Below are 25,316 nucleotides of genomic sequence, written 5' to 3' on the forward strand. Positions count from 1 at the left end.
AGCCTTCTCTCCCCTCCCTCCATGTTTTCATTCTCAGTTGTTTGTATTTGTCTCCCTAATAAATGTGAACTCTCTAAGCAGGGCCCTTGTGTTACTAATCTCTGTATATTTCCCTCCCTCGCCCCCTGCCTTGTAGTCCAGGCCTCTCTACTGCATGTACTGCAGTGAGCAGCCTTGGAGAAATGCTGTGTTAGGATTCATGGTTTTATGAGCCTCTGCCTGCATTACCTGAGTATTGAGTTTCAGTCTTCCTAATGTATTGATTGGGTTGTTGAAGCCAAGCGTGCAGGCTGTCCTGCACTTCGTCTGCCTGGCAGATTGGGCTCTGAGCTCTCTGCCATGCGGTGCAAGGCACGTGCATCCATTGTGAGTGTTCCTCCATAAGAAGAGGAACTGAGATGGCTAGGAATCTGCCTTCTAGTGAGATGATCAAACATGGTATTGAGTAAATGTTTGATACTAACTATAACATACTGAAATGGTTCTGTTCACGTTACATCACATTCTAGAATGTTTTATGTTCTGATAAGATTGAGAATTGAGATGTGGACAGCACATCTGTGTCTTAGAAATAATCAGTCTTGCATAAGCAGAATGACACAACACGTTCTAGTTTCTAATGTGATTTCACAGCCTTCAAAGGGCAGGCTCCACATGGAGCCTTCTGCCCCAGGCACACCCGTTTCAATCCGGGGAGCCTTGACGGCCCCAGAACATCAGGGAGTAGGGGATGTCTGGAACCAAAATGAACAGCCAGCCCCTACATATGACAATAAATTCATTTCCCCTTGATAATTCTTTTCAAAGTAAGGAAACAAAAAATAAATAGTAGCCAAAGGAATTAGATGGTTGTGACTTTATGCATAAACTTGCTGTTAGGTGTAATTGTTATCAGTGTTCTTTTCCAGGAACTTTCTGTTGTTGGGGCAGGATTGTGCTGCCACCACCCCTCACCCCCTACAGTGGGGGGCTGTGATTCTAAAGCATACGAAGATTCAGGAGGCCTCGGGAGGCTGTGTAGCTCCAGCCTCCTGCACACTCACTTGCACGTAACTGGCCCCTCTCAGCGTCTGTATTTTTTCTTCTACAAAAAGACTTCTAGGGGTCCTTTCAAGGTAAAATATATTCAGTTCTCCGCAGTAGAACACCATTCTTTGGGTATTAGTTTCTTTTCTTGAGATAGATGCCTTGAAAAAAAAATTGGCCCCTTAATGCTAGCCTGGAAGAAATCTTCATGCATTAAAGATGAAATATAAGGCATGTGTCCTTCCCTTAACTTCAAAATGTGTAACTTTTTATCAAATATAAGGTGACATTGATGCTTGATTTCTGTTGAAAGACACAATTGATTCTAAAACTTAACCTGATTTCAGAGATGTAAACTATAGAAATACGTCTGTCTTAGCACAAATGAATTATGTGGATTGTGGTTAACTGGGAAGGAAGTATTGAAGGCTTCCCAAGAGATATTTAAAAGTTCACAATTCTAACTTTTTCTTTTGGTATTTTTGGAACGCTTTACCACCCATGGAGTTAATCCAGTGTGAATTTATTTAGAGGACGTTTGCATGTGTTCATGTCAAGGCCATTTTTCAGACTTAATTGAAGGTTACCAGCGGAGGAGACCAAGAGATAGAGAATTCAGAAGAGTGCTCTGAAGTGCGCTTTTATATATAGGATTCTTTGTTTGTTGTTGTTGTTGTTGAATCTTTTTTTGACATCTTTTTTTTTGTTTTTAAATTTATACTTTCTAATTTCTCTTATCCAGTATGTATAGGATTCTTTGCGTAGTTCATGTTTTTGGAATTAATCAAATCACGTTAACTAGAGAAGCTGATTTAACCATGTTTTAAGTCCCTAAGTTAGTTGTCATGATCTTTTAAAATTTAAGTTGTCCAAAATACATATTCCTTTATCTCAGGCATAAGGCAGCTATAAGAAAGTCAGATTCCATTGGGGGGTATTTTTAAACTGGCAAAATATTACTTGCTTTTTATTACAAATTTATTTTAATTTCTACCTTCTGAAAGCCTTCCTTAGCTAGAAAGATAAGGCTTCTGCTTCTCATATCCCCAAATTAAATAATAATTTTATAGTTGTTTCATTTTCAGCAAATTGTTCAGCGTAAGTAAACGACGTAATAGATTTGTTGATTAGGAAGAGAATTTAAGGTTTTTATTTTCAAAGAGAAAGTGAGTAATTACTGGTACTTAGAGTTTGTAGAACTGTATTCTTAACTAATAGTTTTCTTTCTAAACAGGACAAGAATATCAGAGAATTGAGTTTGGTGTCGATGAAGTCATTGAACCCAGTGACACTTCGCTGAGAACCCCCAGCTACAGTATTTCAAGCACACTGAACCCTCAGGCCCCTGAATTTATTCTTGGTTGTACAGCTTCCAAAATAACCCCTGATGGTATCACTAAAGAAGCAAGCTATGGCTCCATCGACTGCCAGTACCCAGGCTCTGCCCTCGCTTTGGATGGAAGTTCTAATGTGGAGGCGGAAGTTTTGGAAAATGATGGTGTCTCAGGTGGACTTGGACAAAGGGAGCGTAAAAAGAAGAAAAAGCGGCCACCTGGATATTACAGCTATTTAAAAGATGGTGGCGATGATAGTATCTCCACAGAAGCCCTGGTCAATGGCCATGCCAATTCAGCAGTCCCGAACAGTGTCAGTGCAGAGGATGCAGAATTTATGGGTGACATGCCCCCGTCAGTTACGCCCAGGACTTGTAACAGCCCCCAGAACTCCACGGACTCTGTCAGTGACATTGTGCCTGACAGTCCTTTCCCCGGAGCACTCGGCAGTGACACCAGGACTGCAGGGCAGCCGGAGGGGGGCCCCGGGGCTGATTTTGGTCAGTCCTGCTTCCCTGCAGAGGCTGGCAGAGACACCCTGTCAAGGACAGCTGGGGCTCAGCCCTGCGTTGGTACCGATACTACTGAAAACCTTGGAGTTGCTAATGGACAAATACTTGAATCCTCGGGTGAGGGCACAGCTACCAACGGGGTGGAGTTGCACACCACAGAAAGCATAGACTTGGACCCAACCAAACCTGAGAGTGCATCACCTCCTGCTGACGGCACGGGCTCTGCATCAGGCACCCTTCCTGTCAGCCAGCCCAAGTCCTGGGCCAGTCTCTTTCACGATTCTAAGCCCTCTTCCTCCTCGCCGGTGGCCTATGTGGAAACTAAGTATTCCCCTCCCGCCATATCTCCCCTGGTTTCTGAAAAGCAGGTTGAAGTCAAAGAAGGGCTTGTTCCGGTTTCAGAGGATCCTGTAGCCATAAAGATTGCAGGTATAGTTGAAAAGATACAAATCTAGAGTGAAGATGGGAGCAGACCTCATCAACTGGGCTTATAGACTGTGGTGTTACCCATAACAATGGCAGATTACCTGTGTGTTAATAGCAATGTCTGAAGAATGCCTATGTCTTAAATGTTCTCTAAAAGTAAGACAATATAGAAACAAATGGGAGGAGAGGGTTGTCGTAACTTTATGTTAAGTGAAAGATCCATGTCTGTTAGCAGTTCTTTTCTGTTGACAAGTTACATTTCCATTTCTTGCCTTTTGTTCAAGTAATTCTGCTCCACGGTGTGAATGTATAATGGACTTTTTCTGTGATATACCTTTGGTATGATAATCCTGATTTGTACTCACTGTGTGCTCCTTCTTTTTTATATTTCTTAAGATACAAGAAAGCATTTTGTGAAATAACATTTTTTTTTTTTGGATTGAGTAAATGGATTTTATTCAGAATTTTGATACACCAAGGTCAGCTCTTGAAAGGAAGAGAAAAATGTTAAGGGTTCAGCCCAAAGTTAATGTTTTATTTTAGAGTGCTAAGGCTCCAAAGTAGAAACAATTCACAATAAAAATAGAAAGCTGCATAATTCACAGATTGTTTTTAAAAAGTTACAGTAGGAAGTCAGAAATGCAGCAGGGTATGAAAGAGGCATGTGTCCTCACATAGCCACGTGTTGGTTAACGGTGGATATGTGTTCCGGGATGTGCGTGTTAACATCAGAGAGTACTACACAAATACAGGTGGTAGGGCCTTAGGCTGGTGGTGCAGCCTCTTACTCCTGGGCTGCAAACCTGTCCAGCGTGTTACTACTGAATACTGCAGGCAGTTGTAACACAGTGCTAAGTATTTGTGTGCCTGAACACATGTAGACATAGAAAAAATATAGTACAGATATGGTATAAAGGATGAAAAGTGCTTCACCTGTATAGAGCACTCACCATAAATGGAGATTGCAAGACTGGAGTGGCTCTGGATGGGTCAGTGATGAGTTCTGAGTGAATGTGAAGGCCCAGGACAGTACTGAGCAAAGCCAAGTTTTATAAACAGTCAACACTTAGGCTGTACTACGTTGATTTACAAATTTTTCCTCAATAAGGAATTAACCTTAACTTACTGTAACTTTTTTACGTTTTATTTTACTTTTGAATTAAAAATTCTAAACTTTTTGACTCTTTCATAAGAACACCTAGCTTAAAACACACACTACAGCTATACAAAAATATTTTCTTCCTTTTTATTCTTTCTTTCCTATAAGCTTTTTTATATTAAAAAATTTTTTAAACTTAAAAACTAAGACACAAACATTAGCCTGGACCTGCACAGGGTCGGGAGCATCACGACGCCACTAGGCGGCAGGACGTTTCAGTTCCACTAGAATCTTGTGGGACCATCATATGTGCAGCTCATTGTTGACCGAAATGTTGTTACGCCGCGCGTGACTGTACGTACCTAAGAAGCAGAAGCTGTGTCGTCAGGTTGGATTCTACCAAGCCTGGTGACCAGATCTTCAGATTCTCACCCTAGTAGCCAAGTTAAAATAAGCTGTTTGGTATAGGCTTTCTGTAATACTTTCTGATGTGACCTTTTGGAACACCTGACACCCTTCATTACCAGGATGTAGCAGCAAGCTGCCAAATGCACACCCTTCTGTGGATGGTCAGAATTGTGTAAAAAATAAAACACATTCATTGGGTGGCAATAGGATGATAGCAAGCAATGTATATATATTTTTAAGAGTATTTTATTCCTTATACGAAATACATTATCTCAGGTACTCTTGTCGTTCTGAAGTTCTCTTAAATGAGGAAATGATAGGCCAGACATCGTTATTTTGGGCTTCATATATATTTTTTAAAGCCAGGTGATTTTTTTTTTTTTTTTTTTTTTTTGAGATGCAGTCTCACTCTGTTGCTCAGGCTGTAGTGCAGGAGGCACGATCTTGGCTCACTACAACCTCCGCCTCTTGGGTTCAAGTGATTCTCCTGCCTCGGCCTCCCAAGTAGCTGGGATTACAGGCACATGCCACAACGTCTGGCTATCTTTTTTTGTATTTTTAGTAGAAATGGGGTTTCACCATGCTGGCCAGGCTGGCCTCAAACTCCTGACCTCAAGTGATCTGCTCGCTTCAGCCTCCCAAAGTGTTGGGATTCCAGGCGTGGGCCACCGCACTCAGGCGAGGTGATTTCTTGAACACAGCTTTCAGAATGTATTTATTGCAAGGACTGATACTGTAGGTGGATGACAAGGTCAGGAGATCGAGACCATCCTGGCTAACACGGTGAAACCCCGTCTCTACTAAAAAAAAGCTAAAAATTAGCCAGGCGTGGTGGCGGGCGCCTGTAGTCCCAGCTACTCAGGAGGCTGAGGCAGGAGAATGGCGTGAACCTGGGAGGCGGAGCTTGCAGTGAGCCGAGATGGCGCCAGTGCACTCCAGCCTGGGCGACAGAGCGAGACTCCATCTCAAAAAAGAAAAAAAAAAAAAGATAGATTGTGTAAGCCTTTATATAGATTACTAAGTTAAAAGTTTATTTTTAACCTATAATGAGAAATGCGTGGTTAGGTGCTCTTAAAAATGTGCATTCTAAGTTCGAAGTCATGAGAATTTTATTTTATTTTCTTTATTTTTGAGAGGGGGTCTTACTCTGTCGCCCAGGCTGGAATGCAGTGGCGCAATCTCGGCTCACTGCAACCTTCTCCTCCTGGGTTCAGGCAATTCTCCTGCCTCAGCCTCCCTAGTAGCTGGGACTACAGGTGCCTGCCACCACGCCGAGCTAATTTTTGTATTTTTAGTAGAGACCGAGTTTCACCATGTTGGCCAGGCTGGTCTTGAACTCCTGACCTCAAGTGATCCTCCTGCCTCAGCCTCTCAAAGTGCTGAGATTACAGGCGTGAGCCACCGCACCCAGCTGAGAATATTATAGTTTCGTTTCTAAAATTGCTCCACAAAGGAAAACCTCACATCCTAGAGAGATTTTCTCTATCTTTATTTAAAATAAGCAAGAAAAGCTTCATTTAAAATGTTTTAAAACATTCTACTTAGTCATATGACTTTAAATATAGTTTGATAAATAGTTTGTTATGTTCTGTGTATGTTAAAGTCTAATTGAAGTAGCTTTGTCAAACACTGAAAGTAAGGGCCTCTTAATGACTGGTAGTAGAGGAAAGCCTTGCCACACACAGTCCATGTAATTATTTTTGTGTGGACATAGTGTAAGCCCCTACCCAACAGATTATTTTTTTAATCCTATTTGGTTAGGTCAGTTATGAAGATGTTTTAATTTTCTGAGCAAAAGTGTAGTTTCTTTAAAAATATATAATTCTTTTCAGCCTGTTTGTTGAGGCTTCGATAGACAGAACGTAGTTGCTGACAGTTTCAGGAGTCTCGTGAGATAGTAGAGCAATAGAGTCACATTGAATAACCCTTGGGATCATATAGGGCTTAGGGAGAATGGCATTGTTTGAAATTTTTTTTGTTGTTTTATTCTCCTACTTAGGGATTTACTTTATAAAAGTGGTAAAATATACTCAGTTTGTTACAAGTCAGATCCACTACCACAAATTCCCTTTAGTGGGCACACTTTTAAGTGTAGGCCCACTTATTTTAAGCAGCGTTTAACTGAGTGAAAGTCCAGTTTCATTAAAAGATCTGTTGATGTGGGTTATAATAGAGTTTGACTTGCATTAGTATCTAACTGTTTCTACTGAGACAGTGGTATTTGTGTTATTAACTTTTGGGAAAGAGGGAGTAGGGAATGATTTAGACATTAAATGTATTCCTTTCTGCCAGGCATGATAGTGTGGAGATTGAGGCTTGAGGCTCGATCACTTGAGCCCGGGAGTTCGAGGCCAGCCTGGGCAACATACTGAGACCCCATCTTTTTTTAAAAAAGGTTATACACACACACAATGCTTAGAATAATTTGTGTATTTTTTGTCTCAAGTTTGTTTCAAATACATTTCTGGACTATTTCCCCTATTGTTAAGTCTGCTTAATAAATGCCAATTAGTTTCTATGCCATCAGAAGTGAAATTAAGAAGGCAGATGGGGCCGGGCGCGGTGGCTCACGCCTGTAATCCCAGCACTTTGGGAGGCCGAGGCGGGCGGATCACGAGGTCAGGAGATCGAGACCATCCTGGCTAACACAGTGAAACCCCGTCTCTACTAAAAAATACAAAAAATTAGCCGGGCATGGTGGCGGGCGCCTGTAGTCCCAGCTACGCGGGAGGCTGAGGCAGGAGAATGGCGTGAACCCGGGAGGCGGAGCTTGCAGTGAGCCGAGATCGCGCCACTGCACTCCAGCCTGGGCGACAGAGCGAGACTCCGTCTCAAAAAAAAAAAAAAAAAGAAGGCAGATGGACTAAAAGAATCACGTATAAGGGATTTTGAAGTGAAATACATTAAACTCTTGATTACTCTTAAACTATCCACTGTAACGGGTTCTACTTGGACCTTCTTGGTGGCAAGGCCATCTCCTCGGTGTAGGTTATGTGTCAACATTTTGTTCTATTGGCTGTTTTTCAAGTGTAAACTGTTATTTGAAAGGAGAAGGACACGCCAGGGGAGAGTGTGTGAACTGAACACTCATTGACTTCCTTTAGCCCCAAGGGAAGGATGAATCTAAACACAAAAGCCCTGTCTTGCCGAGGGTTGGAGAGGGATCTGTGTTTCAGTGACTGGTCTGAGAGGAGATGGTTGCCATTTTTCAGTAGGAGTCAACAAAAGGAAACTTAATACAGCCCGGCACAGTGGCTCACGCCTGTAATCCCAGCACTTTGGGAGGTTGAGGTGGGCGGATCACTTGAGGCCAGGAGTTCAAGACCAGCCTGGCCAACATAGGGAAATCCCATCTTTACTAAAAATAAAAAAATTAGTTGGGCGTGGTGGCTCATGGCTGTAATCCTAGCTACTGAGGAGGCTGTGTCAGGAGAATAGCTTGAACCGGGGAGGTGGAGGTTCAGTGAGCCGAGATCGTGCCACTGCACTCCAGCCTGGGCCACAAAGTGAGAGTGTCTCAAAAAAAAAAAAAACCCAAAACTTAATAGCTTGTGTTTGAAAGTAGTTGCAAAACGCGACACCCTTGTTAAGAGTGAGTATGGCAGACACGTGGGGAGCGCCTTTGCTGCTGCTTCCCTCATTAGCACAGATACTTTGGCGTTGACAAACATGTGATGTTTGAAATTGAACGTATGCTTTCAGTGAACATTGTACTTTTCCTGGGTCTTTACTAAGGAACATTCCTCATATACTAGACGAAATTGTATCAGATGCTTTCACATCACAAATAGAGCCATTTTGTATTTGATGTTTTGCTTTAAAAATTATGCAACAGTATATTTTGTTTTTACAGAATATAAATAATGCTGGGTAAGAAGAGTGGCCAACTGCCCGATAGAATAAGTTAAAATTCCAGTGAGAGAGAACTAGGAAAACTGAGCTCTTGAACAGCTCTGAAAACATTGCGTTGAGGTATCTAGCAATGTCATTTATTATGAATTGTTAGTCAAAACCTGTTTATATGATTTTTCACAGTGGTTTTTATACTGAAAAGGCATTGGATCAAGAAACAAAGTTATTACAATTTGGGTCTTCTCTAATGAATTACCCTGTCCGTGTTTATTTAAGTGTAAATGAACATACAGTTATGTGCTGCTTTAATGATGTTTCAGTCAACAACAGATCGCATGTACGACGGTGGTCCCATAAGATTATAATGGAGCTAAACAATTTCTAGTGACCAGTGAGTTGTGTTACAGTTGCCTACGGTATTCAGTACACAACACGCTGTACGGGTTTGTAGCTTAGGAGCAATAGGCTCTAGCATATGGCCCAGGTGTGTAGTTGGCTATACCATCTAGGCATGTGATCCCACAATGACAAAATTGCCTAATGCCACATTTCTCAGAACATATCCCCATCGTTAAGCATGGCTGTGTATCCTAAAACTGATCTTTATTTTGGCAGTTTATAAATCATGCATATATTCCCCCCTCTCCTTGGGGGAAATGGTTTCTCAGATATTTTGCACTTCCTCTTCAAACTCTGAAGTACACAGGCAGTGGTCACGCGGCGTGATCTAAGTTAAAAAGGCATGGCACCCGTTTACAGGGATCCACCCTTGTGGATTGAGAGTTTAGTCCACATCAGATTCGATGTTTGTAGCCTCACATTTATTACACATCTTTCCACTTCAGAAACATAAGTTGATCTATAGTCAATGGGTAGTGGTACATTTTGGTCACTTTGCTGCCCTCCACCTGGTTAGATAACCAAGATAGTGTGTGTTCTTCCAAATTGATGGTAATGAGGAAAAGAAAAGCACTTGGAGAATGTTCTGGACAGTTAGAAAGATGACAGAAAAGCAGGTCAACAACACCAGAATGTCGATTACGGGCCAGTTACTGAGCCCTAAGAATCAGAGTTCTGTACCTTGCATTTTCAGGGATTTTCAATGTTAATATGACCCCTAAGTCCTAATTTTAGGAAAACAGAATTTGATGTGTAAAATATGTGTAAGAATAATCATAGCTTATGATGACATAAAAGTTTACGATGCTGGTATTGCCTTCGAGTTGATAAACAATTTCAGTGGGCTGATTTGTGGCAGCCCTTGTGAGCTACCATCTACCATGTATGTCTTAAAATTTGAAAAAAGGCTATTAAGCAACTCCATTTTTCTATATGTCAGCAGATTTCATAAGAGTGAAACTTCAGTTCAGCCTTTTAATGTGAGTTATTACAAAAGTGAACTACAGGTTTCAATTTTGTGTCTTTTATGAGTCATTCTGGCATTTTGTGCCTTTTCACACACATTGTTCTAGGCAGCCCCACCCACTCCTGTGACAAAGATGGACTGGGGGAGGCCATCTTCCTAAAGTTGCTGTCTGAACAGTTAAGTAGTAAATTATACCAACCATGATGAATTGAAAAGAAGGCTTCTGGGGAAAGTTTGTTATTAGAGCCAACTTGTATTGTATGCCCTAAAAGAAGGTAAAATAGATACACCAATGGCAATGACTTTGGAATGCAGGTCAAGTTTCAACCTAGAAATTCCCTGCCCTCTATCCTTGGCGGCCCGCCTTCCTCATTTTTATTCTTTTAGCCTCCATAATTAGAGTGCGTATTGGACTTAAGGCTAGGAATAACATTGTAAATGAAAATGTTGACGTTGAAAGAGGAATTTAAATAGAGCGAAGAGTGATATTAGAAATTTGGAAGTGGTATTAGTTCTGGCTTGTCCGTAAGACCTGACTTTTGAATGATAACAATAGGATTCATTCTCTTGAACATAATTCGGTCTGGTCTTAGGAGGAATTAGAACTGCTTTTGCACCCCTGTTTTTTTCACTGCGAGGGAGAAGAGGAGCTCACGAACTTCATAAAGCGTTAGTGTCTCCTCCAGTTGATGGTTATCGAAATGAGTCAGGATGGAACGCTTAGTGTACGTGTGAGATGTTACAAAACTGGACCTTAAATGTTTCTTGAGCGTTTGGATCTTAAGAGAAAATCTTTGACAATAAGTATTTAATCTTCATTTCTTACAATCATTCCTCTTAAAATGGAGCTTTATTTTTTTAAAACGTATTTTTTTTTTTTCTTAAGAAACAGGGTCTTGCTCATTCATTCAGGCTGGAGTGCTGTGGCATGATCATAGCTCACTGCAGCCTTGATCTCTCAGGTGCAGGTGGTCTTCCTGCCCCAGCTTCCTGAGTAGTTGGGACTATAGGCAGCCACCACCATGTACAGCTAATTTTTTTATTTTTTATTTTTTATAGCAACAGAGTCTCACTGTGTGGCCCAGGCTGATCTTGGAACTCCTGGACTCAAGTGATCTTCCTGCCATAGCCTCCCAAAGTGTTGCCTGAAATAGAACTTTATTAATACATCTTTAATATGTCAAGATGTTTAAAACTTGTCAAGATTTTAAGGAAGCTGGGCTAACATTTCCTCTTGGGATGCTGAAAGTTGTTGGTTTTCTCAAACTCTCACATAAATTCATTTGCTTTTCCCTTCTCCTTCCACCTCTATTAGCTCTTTATTTTCTAGGGGGGATTCTGATGTCTATATTGAGCTGGCCGTCATGCCGGAAGTGGTCTGCTTATGTATTTACATGCGTGCTCATCTTTGCTATAGCTGAGCATGGTGCAGCTCCTTACCTGTTCCAGGTGCGGAGTGATCTGCCGCACAATGAATGAAGTGACAGAGCCAGGGTGCGAACCCCCATCTTCCTGGTTTGTGTGCCTGGGCCCTTGCCCTTTACTGTGCGTCTTCTCAGGAGCTGTCATTTAGACTTTCTGGACCAGGAGCTAAATGACCTTTAAAGTCTGTTGAGTCATTTCTAACAAATATGAATGGAGTCATTTGCCGTAACCAACAACTTTAATCTCCAGATGTTTAATTGATCCTGTATTACTGTCTAATGAGAACTTACTGTATGCCACGCACTGTCTAGTTGGAGTAATGATTGGCCTTGCCTTCAGGGTAGTCTAAGGCATAAGATCAGAAAGGAACAGATGGCAGCTGTTTGTGGAGAGAAGTGATCATTGGCAGAGGGGTGTTGAGGGGAGAAAGCAAGGAGGGGAGGCCTCATGCAGCTAGTAGGGATGGCAGTAACAGGCTGAGACACAGAAGGCCACCAAGTCCTGTTACCTTAGATGGGGCGGACTTTGTTGAGCAGTTGAAGTGTGAGAGTCTTGTCTTTAAGGAGCCTCCTGTCCAGAGAAGGAGGCACACAGCACTGATATCAGGTAGGCAGTGATGAGGTCAGCTACTGTGGAGACAGTGTGGAGAATCTTGAGTGTCTTCTGTCGGTCTTACTCTGAGATTAGGATTTAGGATCATTATAAGAGGCTAATAACAGAATGGTACGGTATTTTAGTTTATGAAAGACTTGCCACTAGATAAAATTTTTCTACAGTAACAGAATAATCATTAAGAAAAATCTAGGTTGTTCAGTGTCTCTTCTGTATTTTCCAAGTCTGAAAAGGTTTATTCTGCGTTTAACGACGTCGTACCAGAATGGCCTTTCAAAGACTGTCAAAGGCTTGAAGGAAAGCTGGTGGAGTACATTTCCTAGTACACGTCCCAAGGGCCCGTTTGTTCTGCTGTTGCAGAGGTTGTGCTTGTTCGCTTTTGTAGGTTCCTTGCAGTTACTGAACAAACCACTGGGTGGTGCTAGAAGACTTGATTTTAATGCTGTGGAAGAAAAACAGTGAAACTGCTTTTTAACCTGCCTGCGCCTCAAAATAAGCAAACTGGAAGCTGGTATCGATTTAAGGGAATGGCTGATGTAGAAACTAAAGGTTTCTGTCTGACCGGTTCACGCTGTCTCACAAATAAATGCTGGGAAAAAAGTCGGTTTATAGTTGATTTATGTATCTTCTGATTGCATAGAGATTGAATGGTCAAGCCTCCAGGCCATGCAGATTATTCTGGGCCCCTAACTCAGTTAAGAACATGAAAGGAGGCCAGGCACAGTGGCTCACACCTGTAATCCCAGCACTTTGGGAGTCCAAGGCAGGCGGATTGCTTGAGGCCAGGAGTTCGAGACCAGCCTGGCCAATGTGGTGAAACCCTGTCTCTAGACTTTGTCTCAAAAGAAAAAAAAAGGAGCTGCGTTTTCAGACAGAGCTTAGTGCAGCCAGTTCTTGATGGCTGTGTACTGCTTTCCTTTTAAGAGTGGAGTTAGCCTCGTCATAAAGCATGTTTTTGAGTCTGTTCCAAGGGGTCAACAACGAAGGGAAGTTTCAGGCAGATCTTGTATGCCTAGCCCTGGTGGCTGCTTTCATTTCCTTCCAGTATCAGTGCTAAACGGGAATGAACATCTTCAAGCCCTGTCACACCCGCCTCTGGCATCTTCGCCCTAACTGTGCCCTAGAAGACCTTTCCTTCCGTATCGTCAAGAAAACTGAAGTTGCTTTTTCACTCCTTCTCCCACCCAGAAACTTTGCTGCATCTTCTTGGATCCCTAGCTCCTTGCACCCATGATCCTGTCTCCTTCTTCAGCCCGGCTTCTGGCTGAGCAGCCTGCACTTGCTGTCTTCACTCCTACACGCTGCCCCCACTCCTACACGCTGCCCCTGCGTGCTTCTCACTTCTGTACCCTTCCAGCCCTGCACTCTGGGGACCTGTGCGTATGTTTGTGTGATTATCAATCTGTTGAACCCGGGAGGTCGAGGCTGCAGTGAGCCATAATCACGCCACTGCACTCCAGCCTGGGTAATAGAGCAAGATCCTGTCTCTAAAATACTAATTATGATTGGGTATGGTGGCACACATCTGTAGTCCCAGCTACTCGGGAGGCTGAGGCACAAGAATTGCTTGAGACCCAGAGGCGGAGGTTGGAGTGAGCTAGGATGGTGCCACTGCATTCCAGCCTGGGCGGCAGAGTGAGACTGTCTCAAAAAAAAAAAAATCAGTCATTTGCTGGTCTTTTAATATACATATACGATTTACTGGTGTCATCTGGGTATCTTTTACTAACATCTCTAAAACTGAGCTCATTACCACACTAAACAAAAAATAACCTGCTCATCTGTTGTATTCCTCCTCTAGTTGGATAGCACTGCTGCCCCAGTCAGTGAGAACCTTCTAGTATCTCTGTTCTTCCTCAGCTTCCATTTGGTGGCTTCAACCCCTGACCTTCCCAGAGTTTCTGCAGCCCTTGGATTGGGCTAAGCATCCTTCCCCCACGCCCCGCCCCCCATCCCCCAATACCCCTTCAGCTTAGCCTGTACAGTGTGTGTTTGGAGCCAGGGACATCACAGTTCGCCCCTTCACTGGTCTGCGAGCTTGCCTAGGGCAGGACCACCTCACATTCATCTCTGTGCCTTCCTTACCCGGTGCCTAGGCAGGGCTCAGCAGGGGTTTACTCGCCTTCAGCGAAAGGCAGCGTGTTTTTTAACAAAGGTTTCAGCTACACGCCATGGCTCATGCCTGTAATCCAAGCACTTTGGGAGGCCAAGGCAGGTGGATCACTTGAACTCAGGAGTTCAAGACCAGCCTGGCCAACATGGTGAAATCCTGTCTCTCCTAAAAATACAAAAATTAGCTGGGCGTGGTGGTGCACATCTGTAATCCCAGCTACATGGGAGGCTGAGGCAGGAAAATCACTTGAACCCAGGACACAGAGGTTGCAGTGAGCCAAGATCGCACCACTGCACTCCAGCCTGGGTGACAGAGCAAGACTTGTCTCAAAAAAAGATTTCTGTGTTAGAAAGATAGCAGGTTTTGAGTCTTAAGGTTAGGTTTAAAAAAAAAAAGTCATTTGATATAAAAATACTATGGCAAAGACTTGTTGGAATCATGCTGGAGTTTTTATTTGAGACACTATGCCTTTACGTCATTGATGGTTATTTGAAAATGCACCTTTTTAACACTGCAATGACATTAGTTGCTGTTCTGTGGCACACACTAGAAATGATAGACTGTTGTGATGATATGGTTTAAAGACAAATGTAAAAATCCACTGTCAATAGACTTTAAGCCTGTGGGGAAAAGTAAGTATCTGAAACCTTGGAATAAAAGGGATTTTTAAGTGAAGCCTCTTATATATTGAGGAAAGGGCTCATCAACCTCTTGAGTCAGGTAGACCCAGGTTCACAGGTCATTTCAGCTGTTATGTGACCTCAGTTTTCTCATCTGTAAAATGGGGTTGGTAACTATCTCTGACAGTAGGGTTATGATAATTATGAATAATATACACAAAGCTTCTAGCACAGTGTCCCTCACATGACAGGTGCTGTCTCTGCTGGGTGTCATCACATGCAGGCTTGGGGTTCAGTTCCTAACTGATCCATTATTCATTTATTTCAAGGCCCAGTTCTGTATTCTATATTAAGAGAGAGAGGAGCTTTGCAAACTTAGTCTAATTGAACAGATTCCACAGAATCTGTCATGTTTTACTTTCTACAGAAGAAGAGCTATGCAGAAATTATTCCCTACGCTTCTTCAGTTAGAAGGAAGAGGATATTTATTCATAGGAAGGAGGGAATGAGAGGGGTGTGTGTGTGTGTGTGTGTGTGTGTGTGTGTGTGTGTGTGTTTTGAATTTTGTAAATTAATTTCTTCATTTGATTAGTGCCGCAGTCTGGGATCTGCCAGTACAATGTAGTTTAGAAAAGAAAAGCTTATTTTTGAGCGATGCCTTAGATGGATGCTACTATCAAATGTATGTATGCCATTTTGGTTTTTCTTTCCTATATACAATTTGTTTATTTATTATACTTTATTTTTAAATGAATTTTTGATTTTTGTTGGTACATAGTAGGTGTATCTATTTGTGGGTTATATGATTAGTATACAATTTAAAAGTAAAGGAGACAGTGTGGATTCGCTGCAGATTATGGAGTTGAGGCCCTGGCTATGCTACCTGGCTCCTGTGTGATCACAGGTAAGTTAGTTAGTCTTTGTGAGCCTCAGTTTCCTTATTGGTGAAAGGGTTAAAGTGGTGGTACTCTTAGATTACTAAGGATTAAGTCCAGCCAATTAACATTTGTAAATTGTAAAGAACGTGCTAAGTGTAGAAGGGTTTATAAATTGTAGCCATCACCATTAGAAGATTCATAGTGGGACAGGGGGAGACCTTGTCTTGTTTTCAAGCATTTCTGATGGTTAATTCTATAAAGATGGCATTCACAGCTGTTTTAATACAGAAAAAGAGTGATGTCCACTCAGGGTGAACCTGAGGCTGAGCAGCGTGTTTGTAAATGGAATAAGGGAATTACAGTGTATAAAACAGTTGCTAAATTGGATTTCTAGTGGACAGTTTAATTCGTAGGAGACCGCTGTCTCTGAAAGGAGTATCTTTACTCACTGAACAGCCATTGAACACACACAGTGATGTATAGGGTCAGCATTAGATGCTGGGGATGCAGAGAGGAATGAGACGTGGGTTCTGCAAGATATCTTTCTATCTAGTGTCTGAGGCGCCTTGCTGCTGATGAGACACACCTGGCTAACGGTGTTTAAGGAAGAAAGGCTGGATCTCTCAAATCTATTCTCTAATAATGATACTGTTAACATTTTTTTGCTTCTCATTAAAATAGGTAGTTCTTGTGTTCCCTAATTCTGTTCCCCCCAGGAAGATTAAATGTTGCTATTTGAGGGAAAAGATTAGTTTCAAAATGTTCTAATTAAATAATGTACTTGATGTTGAACTGAATGAAGCCTTAACAGTATGCATTTTCTTTGGCTGTGTGTTTTACTGAAGGGATTTTAAATGCTGTCCCAGAGTAGAGCATATGAAATGATTTGAATGTTCTTCACTAGATGTCATTAATTTCTGAAATATGCTTCTTCACTCTTTCAGAGTTGCTGGAGAATGTAACCCTAATCCATAAACCAGTGTCGTTGCAACCCCGTGGGCTGATCAATAAAGGGAACTGGTGCTACATTAATGCTGTATCCTTCCTGGACGCCGTCCGCAAGGCCAGCTTGTTGCAGCTGTGCCTCCTTTGGGTGCATGTGACTTAGTTCAGCCTCCGTGGGCCATCTAGCCCTCCCTTTGAATCCCCAAGTCTGGTTTATTACTTGGTCTGCCTACCTTGCTTATAAACAGGGCTATTCCTGACCCCAGTCCGTCTCCCTCTAAAAGAGAGGATATGTTGGCACGTGAATGAGGGCTGCAGACAAGCTGACTCTCATTAGAATGGTCACAAATAATAGGGCAGAGCAACCACTTACAACTGGAAATTTGGTTTTAACTGATTGAACTGTCTTGGTTAGGTCAAGTTCTTGAATACAAACGACTGACTGCTTCGTAGATCCTTATATGGACATCACAGGACACCTACCCTAGTAACTATTTGGTTTATTCCTTTTCGTGGTGACATATCTAAGTAGTTCAACGTCCTTAGCTTCCTTGTGTTTTTATAAACATTCTTGTGCTTCATGTGCCTTCAGGAAATGTGGTGTGTCTGTTCATTTCCTTTACGCTCCTTACTGCCGCTATGTAGACACTGCAGGCATTGGTTGCTTGCCCGCCGATGTACCACCTGATGAAGTTCATTCCTCTGTATTCCAAAGTGCAAAGACCTTGTACGTCAACACCCATGATAGACAGCTTGTAAGTAAGGTGGTGAAAGATGTGTTAAGTGGTGGGGGTTTTCCCGTCTGATAATTAGAATTGAAATAGTTTAGTAAAGCTCTTGATTTCCTGCAAATGAGTCCTATAATTCTGTCTTTTTTAAAAAATAGACTGTTGGCGATTTTATATGGAAGTTAACCAGAAATGGAATTGGAGCATTGTTGATCTGTGTTCTTTAGATTCAGTAGAAAATATTTTAGCGTTTACCAGCATATATCACTTGAAATGGACCAAAAATGCATATAGAAAAGACTAGAGTTCACTAGCTGTTACAGCATTGGTTACCTAAAATCTGCTATACTCGTATAGCTGATATTCTACTTAGCCATCAAAGCTCTTTAGTAAAAGTCTATATTGTTTAAAACTGCACTATTTAACATTTTTTCCCCATGTTTAGTGTTCGGCTAATGAATGAGTTTACTAATATGCCAGTACCTCCAAAACCCCGACAAGGTTAGTAAAAATGAGTTTTTTTGATGCTATTACATATTGGGAGTTATGGAGACAGATGACTTAAATTTGGTAAATTCAGTCTTGTTGGGAAGATAATGTCTTTACACCTATGCCATTCTCAACATTCAGCCAGGTGGGAGGTGGGGGAGTTTTGATGATGTTGCTTTTTTCATCATTTATGACTTCATTGTAGTTAGGAAAACCTGTGTCCTGTTTCCATTGCAGCTCTTGGAGATAAAATCGTGAGGGATATTCGCCCTGGAGCTGCCTTTGAGCCCACATATATTTACAGACTCCTGACAGTTAACAAGTCAAGCCTGTCTGAAAAGGTTTGAGACTTCTCTGTTGTCGCTAGTATCAAGTGTTGCCTTTTGTTCCAGTGTTTGTGTGGTAACCGTTGCTTATTGATATTTGCCGTCTGTCTCCAGCGCTATAAGTAGATGTAGGTTTATAAGAGTCCATTGCTTGGATGATATGGTGCACCAAGCACTGCTGTCAGTACTTTACATATATTAACTTAGTTGACTCTGAATAAAGTATGATTATGGTCCCCTTGTTACGGTTAAGAGAAGTGAAGCCACTGTCTGAGGTCATGTAGCTAATGTACATGGCAGAACCCAGCTTTCAAGACAGTTCTCTTAACCACTGCACTATATGCCACTGGGGTAGAATGGAGTGCACTGGGCCTGGAATGATGGCAGTATTCAGAAGAGCTTATGTCTTCATCATACTTACAGGCTTTAGTAGCTATTTGATGTACTTGATTCCTTTACCTAAATTTTTTTTAATCACATATTTTGTTACTAAAGGCATGAGACCAAGGGGCCAGGGAGCCCTTATAAAAGGCCCTGGGGCTGTTGAGAGTGAATTGGGCCGCCCTTAGCACCGTTAACTGGAGCATTTCTTTCCTCCAGATTGAGTTTGTGATGAATCAGTACAAGCAGTTGAAATGATGCTTAGGGAAATGTATTCAGAGAGAAAAATAGTTGAGAAAATGCCATTTAAGTCAAGTTTACTTGAAGCTTCATTGCTTTGAAGAAGAGTGGATGTCGAGGGCATTGTAGCAGGATACCACCAGGGGTAGCAAAGGGTCTTAAGGTTTTTAAATGCTTATAATGCAGCTTTTGGTATTGGCTTGGGATTTGCATTTCCCAAGTAATGGGAACATGGTGTTAGGGATGCAGAAATGGAATGAAGTGCGCCCTCTGCCCTCAGTGAGGGAATGAGATAATGAATAGTCAACAAGAGAAGCACAAAGATATAGAGATGCCTTAGAACCCAGAGGGGCCCACCTAGCACAGGTGGAGGCAAAATAAAGTGGGTGCTCAGGAACCCCTCTTGGATCGTGCACAGAGATAATGCTGTGAACAAAAGCATCTTTTAAAGGTTACATTAATAGGGGATGTGTTGGGCTCCCCAAGACCATCCTGAGGTTGGGTGATTCACTGGAAGAACTCAGAAAATGCAGAAGCTGGTATACCCGTGGCTATGGTTGATGACAGCAAAAGCATGCGGAGCAGAGTCAGGAAAGGAAAGGACAGGTGAGGCAGGGCCTAAAGGAAACTTCCAGACTCCTCTCCCAGTGGGGCCACAAGGCTACGCGTAACTACTCCAGCACCAGACTGTGAGCACACGTGAAATGCCACCAACCAGGGAAGGTCATTACAGACTCCGTGTCCAGAGTTTTTACTGAGGGCTGGTCCCATAGGTACCATCTGCCTGGCTTGAACCAAAAGTCCAAACTCCCAAAACAAAAGCAAAGTGTTCAGCAGAAAGCACATTGCTTGCACAAACGGTTTAGGCAGAATCCCGTATCAGTTATTGGACCGATGGGAACCTTTCTGAAATCCAAGTTCCCAGACACCAGCCAAGGGGCAACCTTGCAAGCAGGCCTTTCCAAGGAGAGCCACCCAGGCCTGCTATGAAAAGTCTTCCGCACACTTTGGCTGTGCCAGTTTTTGCCCTTTTCTGCACACCTGCAGAGCATGCACTCACGTGAACAGCTACTGTCCACGTCTACTATTTGGAGAGGGCAAGTAAACTTTGCACTTTACCTAGATGCTTCAAACAGAACAATTTGCAGGGCCTTGGAATAGGCAGTTGTGCTGTGAAGAATGAAATATGAACTGATGATAAGTAACAGAATCAAACACTCCTGATGTGGGATTATTAAACTCTTGGGTGACTCGTCTGTGAATGATTTTGCTGATGTATGTGTAACACAGCTAACGCTCTAAATCAGTGGAGTTTTTCCACATGTAGTTTGAGTTCTTTCCCATGTAGTTGTCCATCATCAAAGACAGACAGAAGCAGACATAGGGCTGCTTAGCTCATTGCTCGAGTGGTAACCCTTGCAGTTGAACAGTGAACTGGCCCTAGACATCTAGTTCTTCGTCTTCTGTTTCGTTTACCCGAGACAGAAACTTTTTTTTAAATAACTTTTTTGTGATAAAGGTAATGTGGCCAGGTGTGGTGGCTCATGCCTGTCCCAGCACTTTGGGAAGCCAAGGCAGGCAGGTCACCTGAGGTCAGGAGTTTGAGACCAGCCTGGCCGACATGGTGAAACCCCGTCTCTACTAAAAATACAAAGATTAGCCAGGCATGGTGGCACACGCCTGTAGTCCCAGCTACTCGGGAGGCTGAGGCAGGAGAATCGCTTGAACCCGGGAGCTGGAGGTTGCACTGAGCCGAGATTGCACCACTGCACTCCAGCCTGGGTGACGGAGTGAGACTTTGTCTCAAAAAAAAAAAAAAAGTATATTTGTTGAAGAAAATTTCAAAAATACAGAAGGTATAAATAATAAAAATCCCCATTAGTCCACCCATTTAGAGATATGTGTTTAGTCTGTTTCTCCTTTTCCTCCTACTCTTGGGATTTCAGCTATGCAAGGGAAACCCATGTCATCATGTCATTGTTTGGAAATACTTTACATCTTCCATTTCAGAGGAGGCATGGTTGGACTTTGCAAGTACTGTATGTCCTGCAGGCCTTTGACAGTGATCGGTTCACAGTAACGTGATTATATTTGACCTTTTCAGGGTCGACAAGAAGATGCTGAGGAATACTTAGGCTTCATTCTAAATGGACTCCATGAGGAAATGTTGAACCTAAAGAAGCTTCTCTCACCAAGTAATGAAAGTAGGTTATGGTCCACTTGCCGCAGAGTTGTGCAAGAGTTCGCTGTAAACAGGTGTTGCATACTCATATGTTACGTTGCTTCCCTGCCCCTCAGTCGTTTTCCTTTCAAATAGCATTTATTCCCTACGATAACTTACACCATCGAGAAGGTTATAGTTAGGTAAATTACGGTTTATCCCGAACCTCTGCCATTTTTCTTTAACTTTTAATTAGGAAAATGATCAAGCATATAAAAAAGCTGAAAGAATCGTTTGATGAATACCTTTATCATTGCCGAGTGTACAGTTTTAAACATATTTTCTGATGCTATACACACATTGTGTATATATATATATATATTTATATGTCTTATCTATCCATCCATATATACATACATACGCATACATTTTCCCTGAATGATTCAAAAGTTAAGTTGCAGCTAACAGTTTAGTTCATCTCAGGTGCTAAAGCATCCCCTGCGTAACCACAGTCCCTTATCTAACTGACAAAACCAACTGTAATGACACGGTAATACCGACTTTGCAGAGCATCTTCAAATTTCGCCAGTTGTCCCAGGGATGTCATTTCTAGGAGTTTATGTAAACAAGGATCCGGTGGCATTGTGCCTGTTGCGATTGGTTGCCGTGGATCAAGTGGCGTTGCGATGGGTTACAGTGGATCCAGTGGCGTTGCGCCTGTTGCGATGGGTTGCCGTGGGTCCAGTGAAGTTGCGCCTGTTGCGATTGGTTGCCGTGGATCCAGTGACGTTGCGCCTGTTGCGATTGGTTGCCGTGGATCCAGTGACGTTGCGCCTGTTGCGATGGGTTGCTGTGGATCCAGTGAAGTTGCGCCTGTTGCGATGGGTTGCCGTGGATCCAGTGACGTTGCGCCTGTTGCGATGGGTTGCCGTGGATCCAGTGAAGTTGCGCCTGTTGTGATTGGTTGCCGTGGATCCAGTGACGTTGTGCCTGTTGCGATTGGTTGCCATGGATTCAGTGACGTTGCTCCTGTTGCGATTGGTTGCCGTGGCTCTTAATGTAGACCACACCCTGATTTCATTTTTAAAACTGCAATCGACAGATCTGTGCCTTTTTATTTTTTGCTGTTCTTGTCGTAAATAGTAGTGTAAGCAGATGCTCTCCTTTTCAGAACTTACGATTTCCAATGGCCCCAAAAACCACTCGGTCAATGAAGAAGAGCAGGAAGAACAAGGTGAAGGAAGCGAGGATGAATGGGAACAAGTGGGACCCCGGAACAAGACTTCCGTCACCCGCCAGGCGGATTTTGTTCAGACTCCAATCACCGGCATTTTTGGTGGACACATCAGGTTTGTGCTTTTCTAGAATAACTTAATATTTGCCTTTTCTAGGGTTTTGCCGTGTTGGTGAAGGGGGAAGGTGTGAGGGTTGTTTTGAGACTTCTTGGACGTAATGGTTTGCATCTTGCTCCCCTGCCTGCTCATCTCTTGCACTTCCTGATGCCTCCCTTGTCAGCCCCCATGGCTTATTCTCTCCCTGCTGGCACATGTCTGCAGGGGACAGGGAGCTCCTCACTTCTACTCTGTCAAGTTCAGGTGCTCACTGCTAGGGAGTAAGAGAAAAGCCAGCTAATTGGCCATACGCGGTGGTTCATGCCTGTAATCCCAGGACTTTGGGAGGCCAAGGCGGGTGGATCACCTGAGGTCAGAAGTTCGAGACCAACTTGATCAACATGGTGAAACTCCGTCTCTACTAAAAATACAAAAATCAACCAGGTGTGGTGACAGGCACCTGTAATCCCAGCTATTCGGGAGGCTGAGGCAGGAGAATCGCTTGAACCCAGGAGGCAGAGGTTGCAGTGGCCCAGATAGCGCCATTGCACTCCAGCATGGGTGACAGAGTGAGACTCTGTCTCAAGAAAGAAAAGATACAGGAGGATGTCATCATGACTTAGGGGTAGGCAAAGGTTTCATAATATAGGTCATAAACAATAACCATGAGAGAGAGAGAGAAAAAAAAAATATATATATATATATATTAGACTTCATCTGCATTTAAAACTTGCAACATAAAACCACCTCCGGGAGGCAGAGGTTGCAGTGAGGCAAGATTACACCACTGCACTCCAGCCTGGGTGACAGAGCGAGACTGTCTTCAAAAAAAAAAAAAAACCAGCTAATCAAACCATGTGTTTTGGTAAGAGAAGACAGTGTATCTGGAGGAATTTTATTTATGTTAATAAATTGTGTATATTTAAAGTATACACAAGATGTTATGAAATAGAGATAGTAAAATAGTTGCTACAGTGAAGCAGATAAACATATTCCCCATCAAGGTTACCCTTGTGTGTGTGTGTGCACATGGCAAGAGCAGCTGCAGTTTTACTCATTTCGCAAAAGTCCCAAATACAGTGCACTGTGAGTAGCTCTTGTCCGATGTTCCACATCAGATCTCTAGACCTGTTCGCCTGTGTGGCTGCCCTTGGTGTCCTTCGACCGACATCTCCCATTCCCGCTCCCTACCCCTAGGAACCACTCTTTTCCCTATCTCTGTAGTTTCGTTTTTTTTTTTTTTTTTAATAAAGATTCCATGTATAAGTGAGACCATGCAATATTTTTCTTTCTGTGTCTGACTTATTTAACTTAGTATAATGTTCCCCAGGTTCATTCATGTTGTGGCAAATGGCAGGGTCTTTATTACAGCTGAATAGTGTTCCCTTGTCTATGTATACACACCACAGTTTCTTTATCCATTGGCCCATCCACAGACAGTTGTTTCGCTGTCTTGGCTGTTGTGAACTGATTGGAAGCAGGTGAGCTAGAAAGTGAAGAGAGTGTGAAGGGAGGTCTTTTTTACACAGACAGACACGTGACTGGGCTGGAGTCCCTGGGCACCTGGCTGTGTGCCAGTTCCCTTAAGCAGCTTTTTGCTCATTCACAAAGTCCTTCAGAAAGGTTTTTCTTTATTTACCTGAGAGCTTTTCAGTACCACTGTGATGTGGAATTCAGCAAAACTTGTACCATCTCCAAGAAGGTTTACCCATCGAAAGTACTGAAGAGGCCTCATTGGAGCCTAATTTCCTTTCTGAGGCCTTGCGGCATAACCCCCAGGCCGGTATTTCAGTGACACTCTTAGTCTGTCGTTGTCCCAAATGCTGCGTACCTGAAAGAAAGAGCACCCCTTTTGAGGCATCAAGACTTGATTCAGTCTCACTTCTGAGATTGAATCAACAACTTTCAACAGGTGAATAATAAGAACCTCAGAAATCTGCGCTGACGCCCTCAGAAGCTGGTTTCCCGTCCTCTGTGGAAGTGGATTTAGAAGCCAGTTGAGCAGCCATGTGACCTTGAACAAGTCACTTCTGTGTTCTGCACTGGGAGCTCTATTCCACTGGCCCCTTTCTATTCTGGTGCTCTGTGGAGTGTCCACGGCAGCTGGGTGGTCAGTTGTCGCCTGGGAAACACCCAGCCCCGACCACTGCCTGTGGATCCTTGGGACACGTCGTGTTGGGAGGGAGACGCTGAGGTCCAGGTTGGTGCGCAGCAGTGAGGGAAGGCTGTGCCCTTTGCTCCTTCAGCCCAGCAGCCTGGTTTAGGATTGTGAGAACACCCCCTCGGGATGGGAGAGAAAGATGAAGGGACAGCTCAAATGGAGGCATCAGGAACATGGTTTTTGTGCAGAAGCCGGGTATCAGAATTTCAAGGCCACAGAGGGTCAGCATACTCAAAGATTCCAAATTTGTCTAAGAGTAACCAGTGGAAAATACCAGCGTCCATTTGGAGGACTTGCTGGCTCAGATTGAATGGCTCTGTCACGGCTGCTAGCCACATCCTCTGAGGGGTCTCTGTGTTGAAATTGGTTGTTGATGTTTCTTTTTGAAAAACGGTAAAGCAAAGATAAGGAATTCTTACAACGTAGGAACTTCTTTTCAGCCATTGTTAAGCATGATTCTTTATTCACACCAATTGAAAGATTTACTTCTGAAACTCAGTCTCTTCAGATGTTTTTCAGTTTCCCCAGGAAGACTTCCCCGCCTTTCTTCCCCGGTGCCACCTTTGCTAAAGCACAGGACCACTGAATCAAGAGGGCTTCTTGATTCTCCACCAGCTCTCATGAGCGGTTTCCCCACTACTGTATCCCTCTCCAGAACCAGGGGAACTGTTGTCACTGAAGTCTTCGAACTGTAAAGGAGCATGGAGATGCGTAATTAAACCCTGGACAGAAAAGCTTTCAGCGAGCTCTTCACCGCATCTGTTCTGGAAAGCCTGAGTACCTGTCCACACCCATTTTATTCCGTTTAGAAACTAGGTCACCGAGACTGCAGAAATAGAAGCCCTTGTTGAACCCCTGGAATGTTCCCTTGCTGAGGCTAAAT

The 25,316-nt window shown here is 43.0% G+C and overlaps 1 protein-coding gene across 2 annotated transcripts in view; it reads left to right on the forward strand.

Moving 5' to 3' along the window:
• Positions 1 to 25,316, forward strand: part of USP10 (ubiquitin specific peptidase 10) — an 80,891-nt gene that overhangs the window by 42,764 nt on the left and 12,811 nt on the right. For both annotated transcript variants that reach the window (XM_031002658.3, XM_055366691.2), the window contains exons 4-10: positions 2,261 to 3,301; positions 16,616 to 16,707; positions 17,262 to 17,371; positions 17,790 to 17,845; positions 18,071 to 18,174; positions 20,885 to 20,984; positions 22,113 to 22,290. In XM_031002658.3, the coding sequence (XP_030858518.2) occupies positions 2,261 to 3,301; positions 16,616 to 16,707; positions 17,262 to 17,371; positions 17,790 to 17,845; positions 18,071 to 18,174; positions 20,885 to 20,984; positions 22,113 to 22,290 (1,681 nt within the window). The remainder of the gene's footprint in view (positions 1 to 2,260; positions 3,302 to 16,615; positions 16,708 to 17,261; positions 17,372 to 17,789; positions 17,846 to 18,070; positions 18,175 to 20,884; positions 20,985 to 22,112; positions 22,291 to 25,316) is intronic.

This window comes from Gorilla gorilla, chromosome 18, assembly GCF_029281585.2.
Source record: "Gorilla gorilla gorilla isolate KB3781 chromosome 18, NHGRI_mGorGor1-v2.1_pri, whole genome shotgun sequence".
NCBI lineage: Eukaryota > Metazoa > Chordata > Mammalia > Primates > Hominidae > Gorilla > Gorilla gorilla.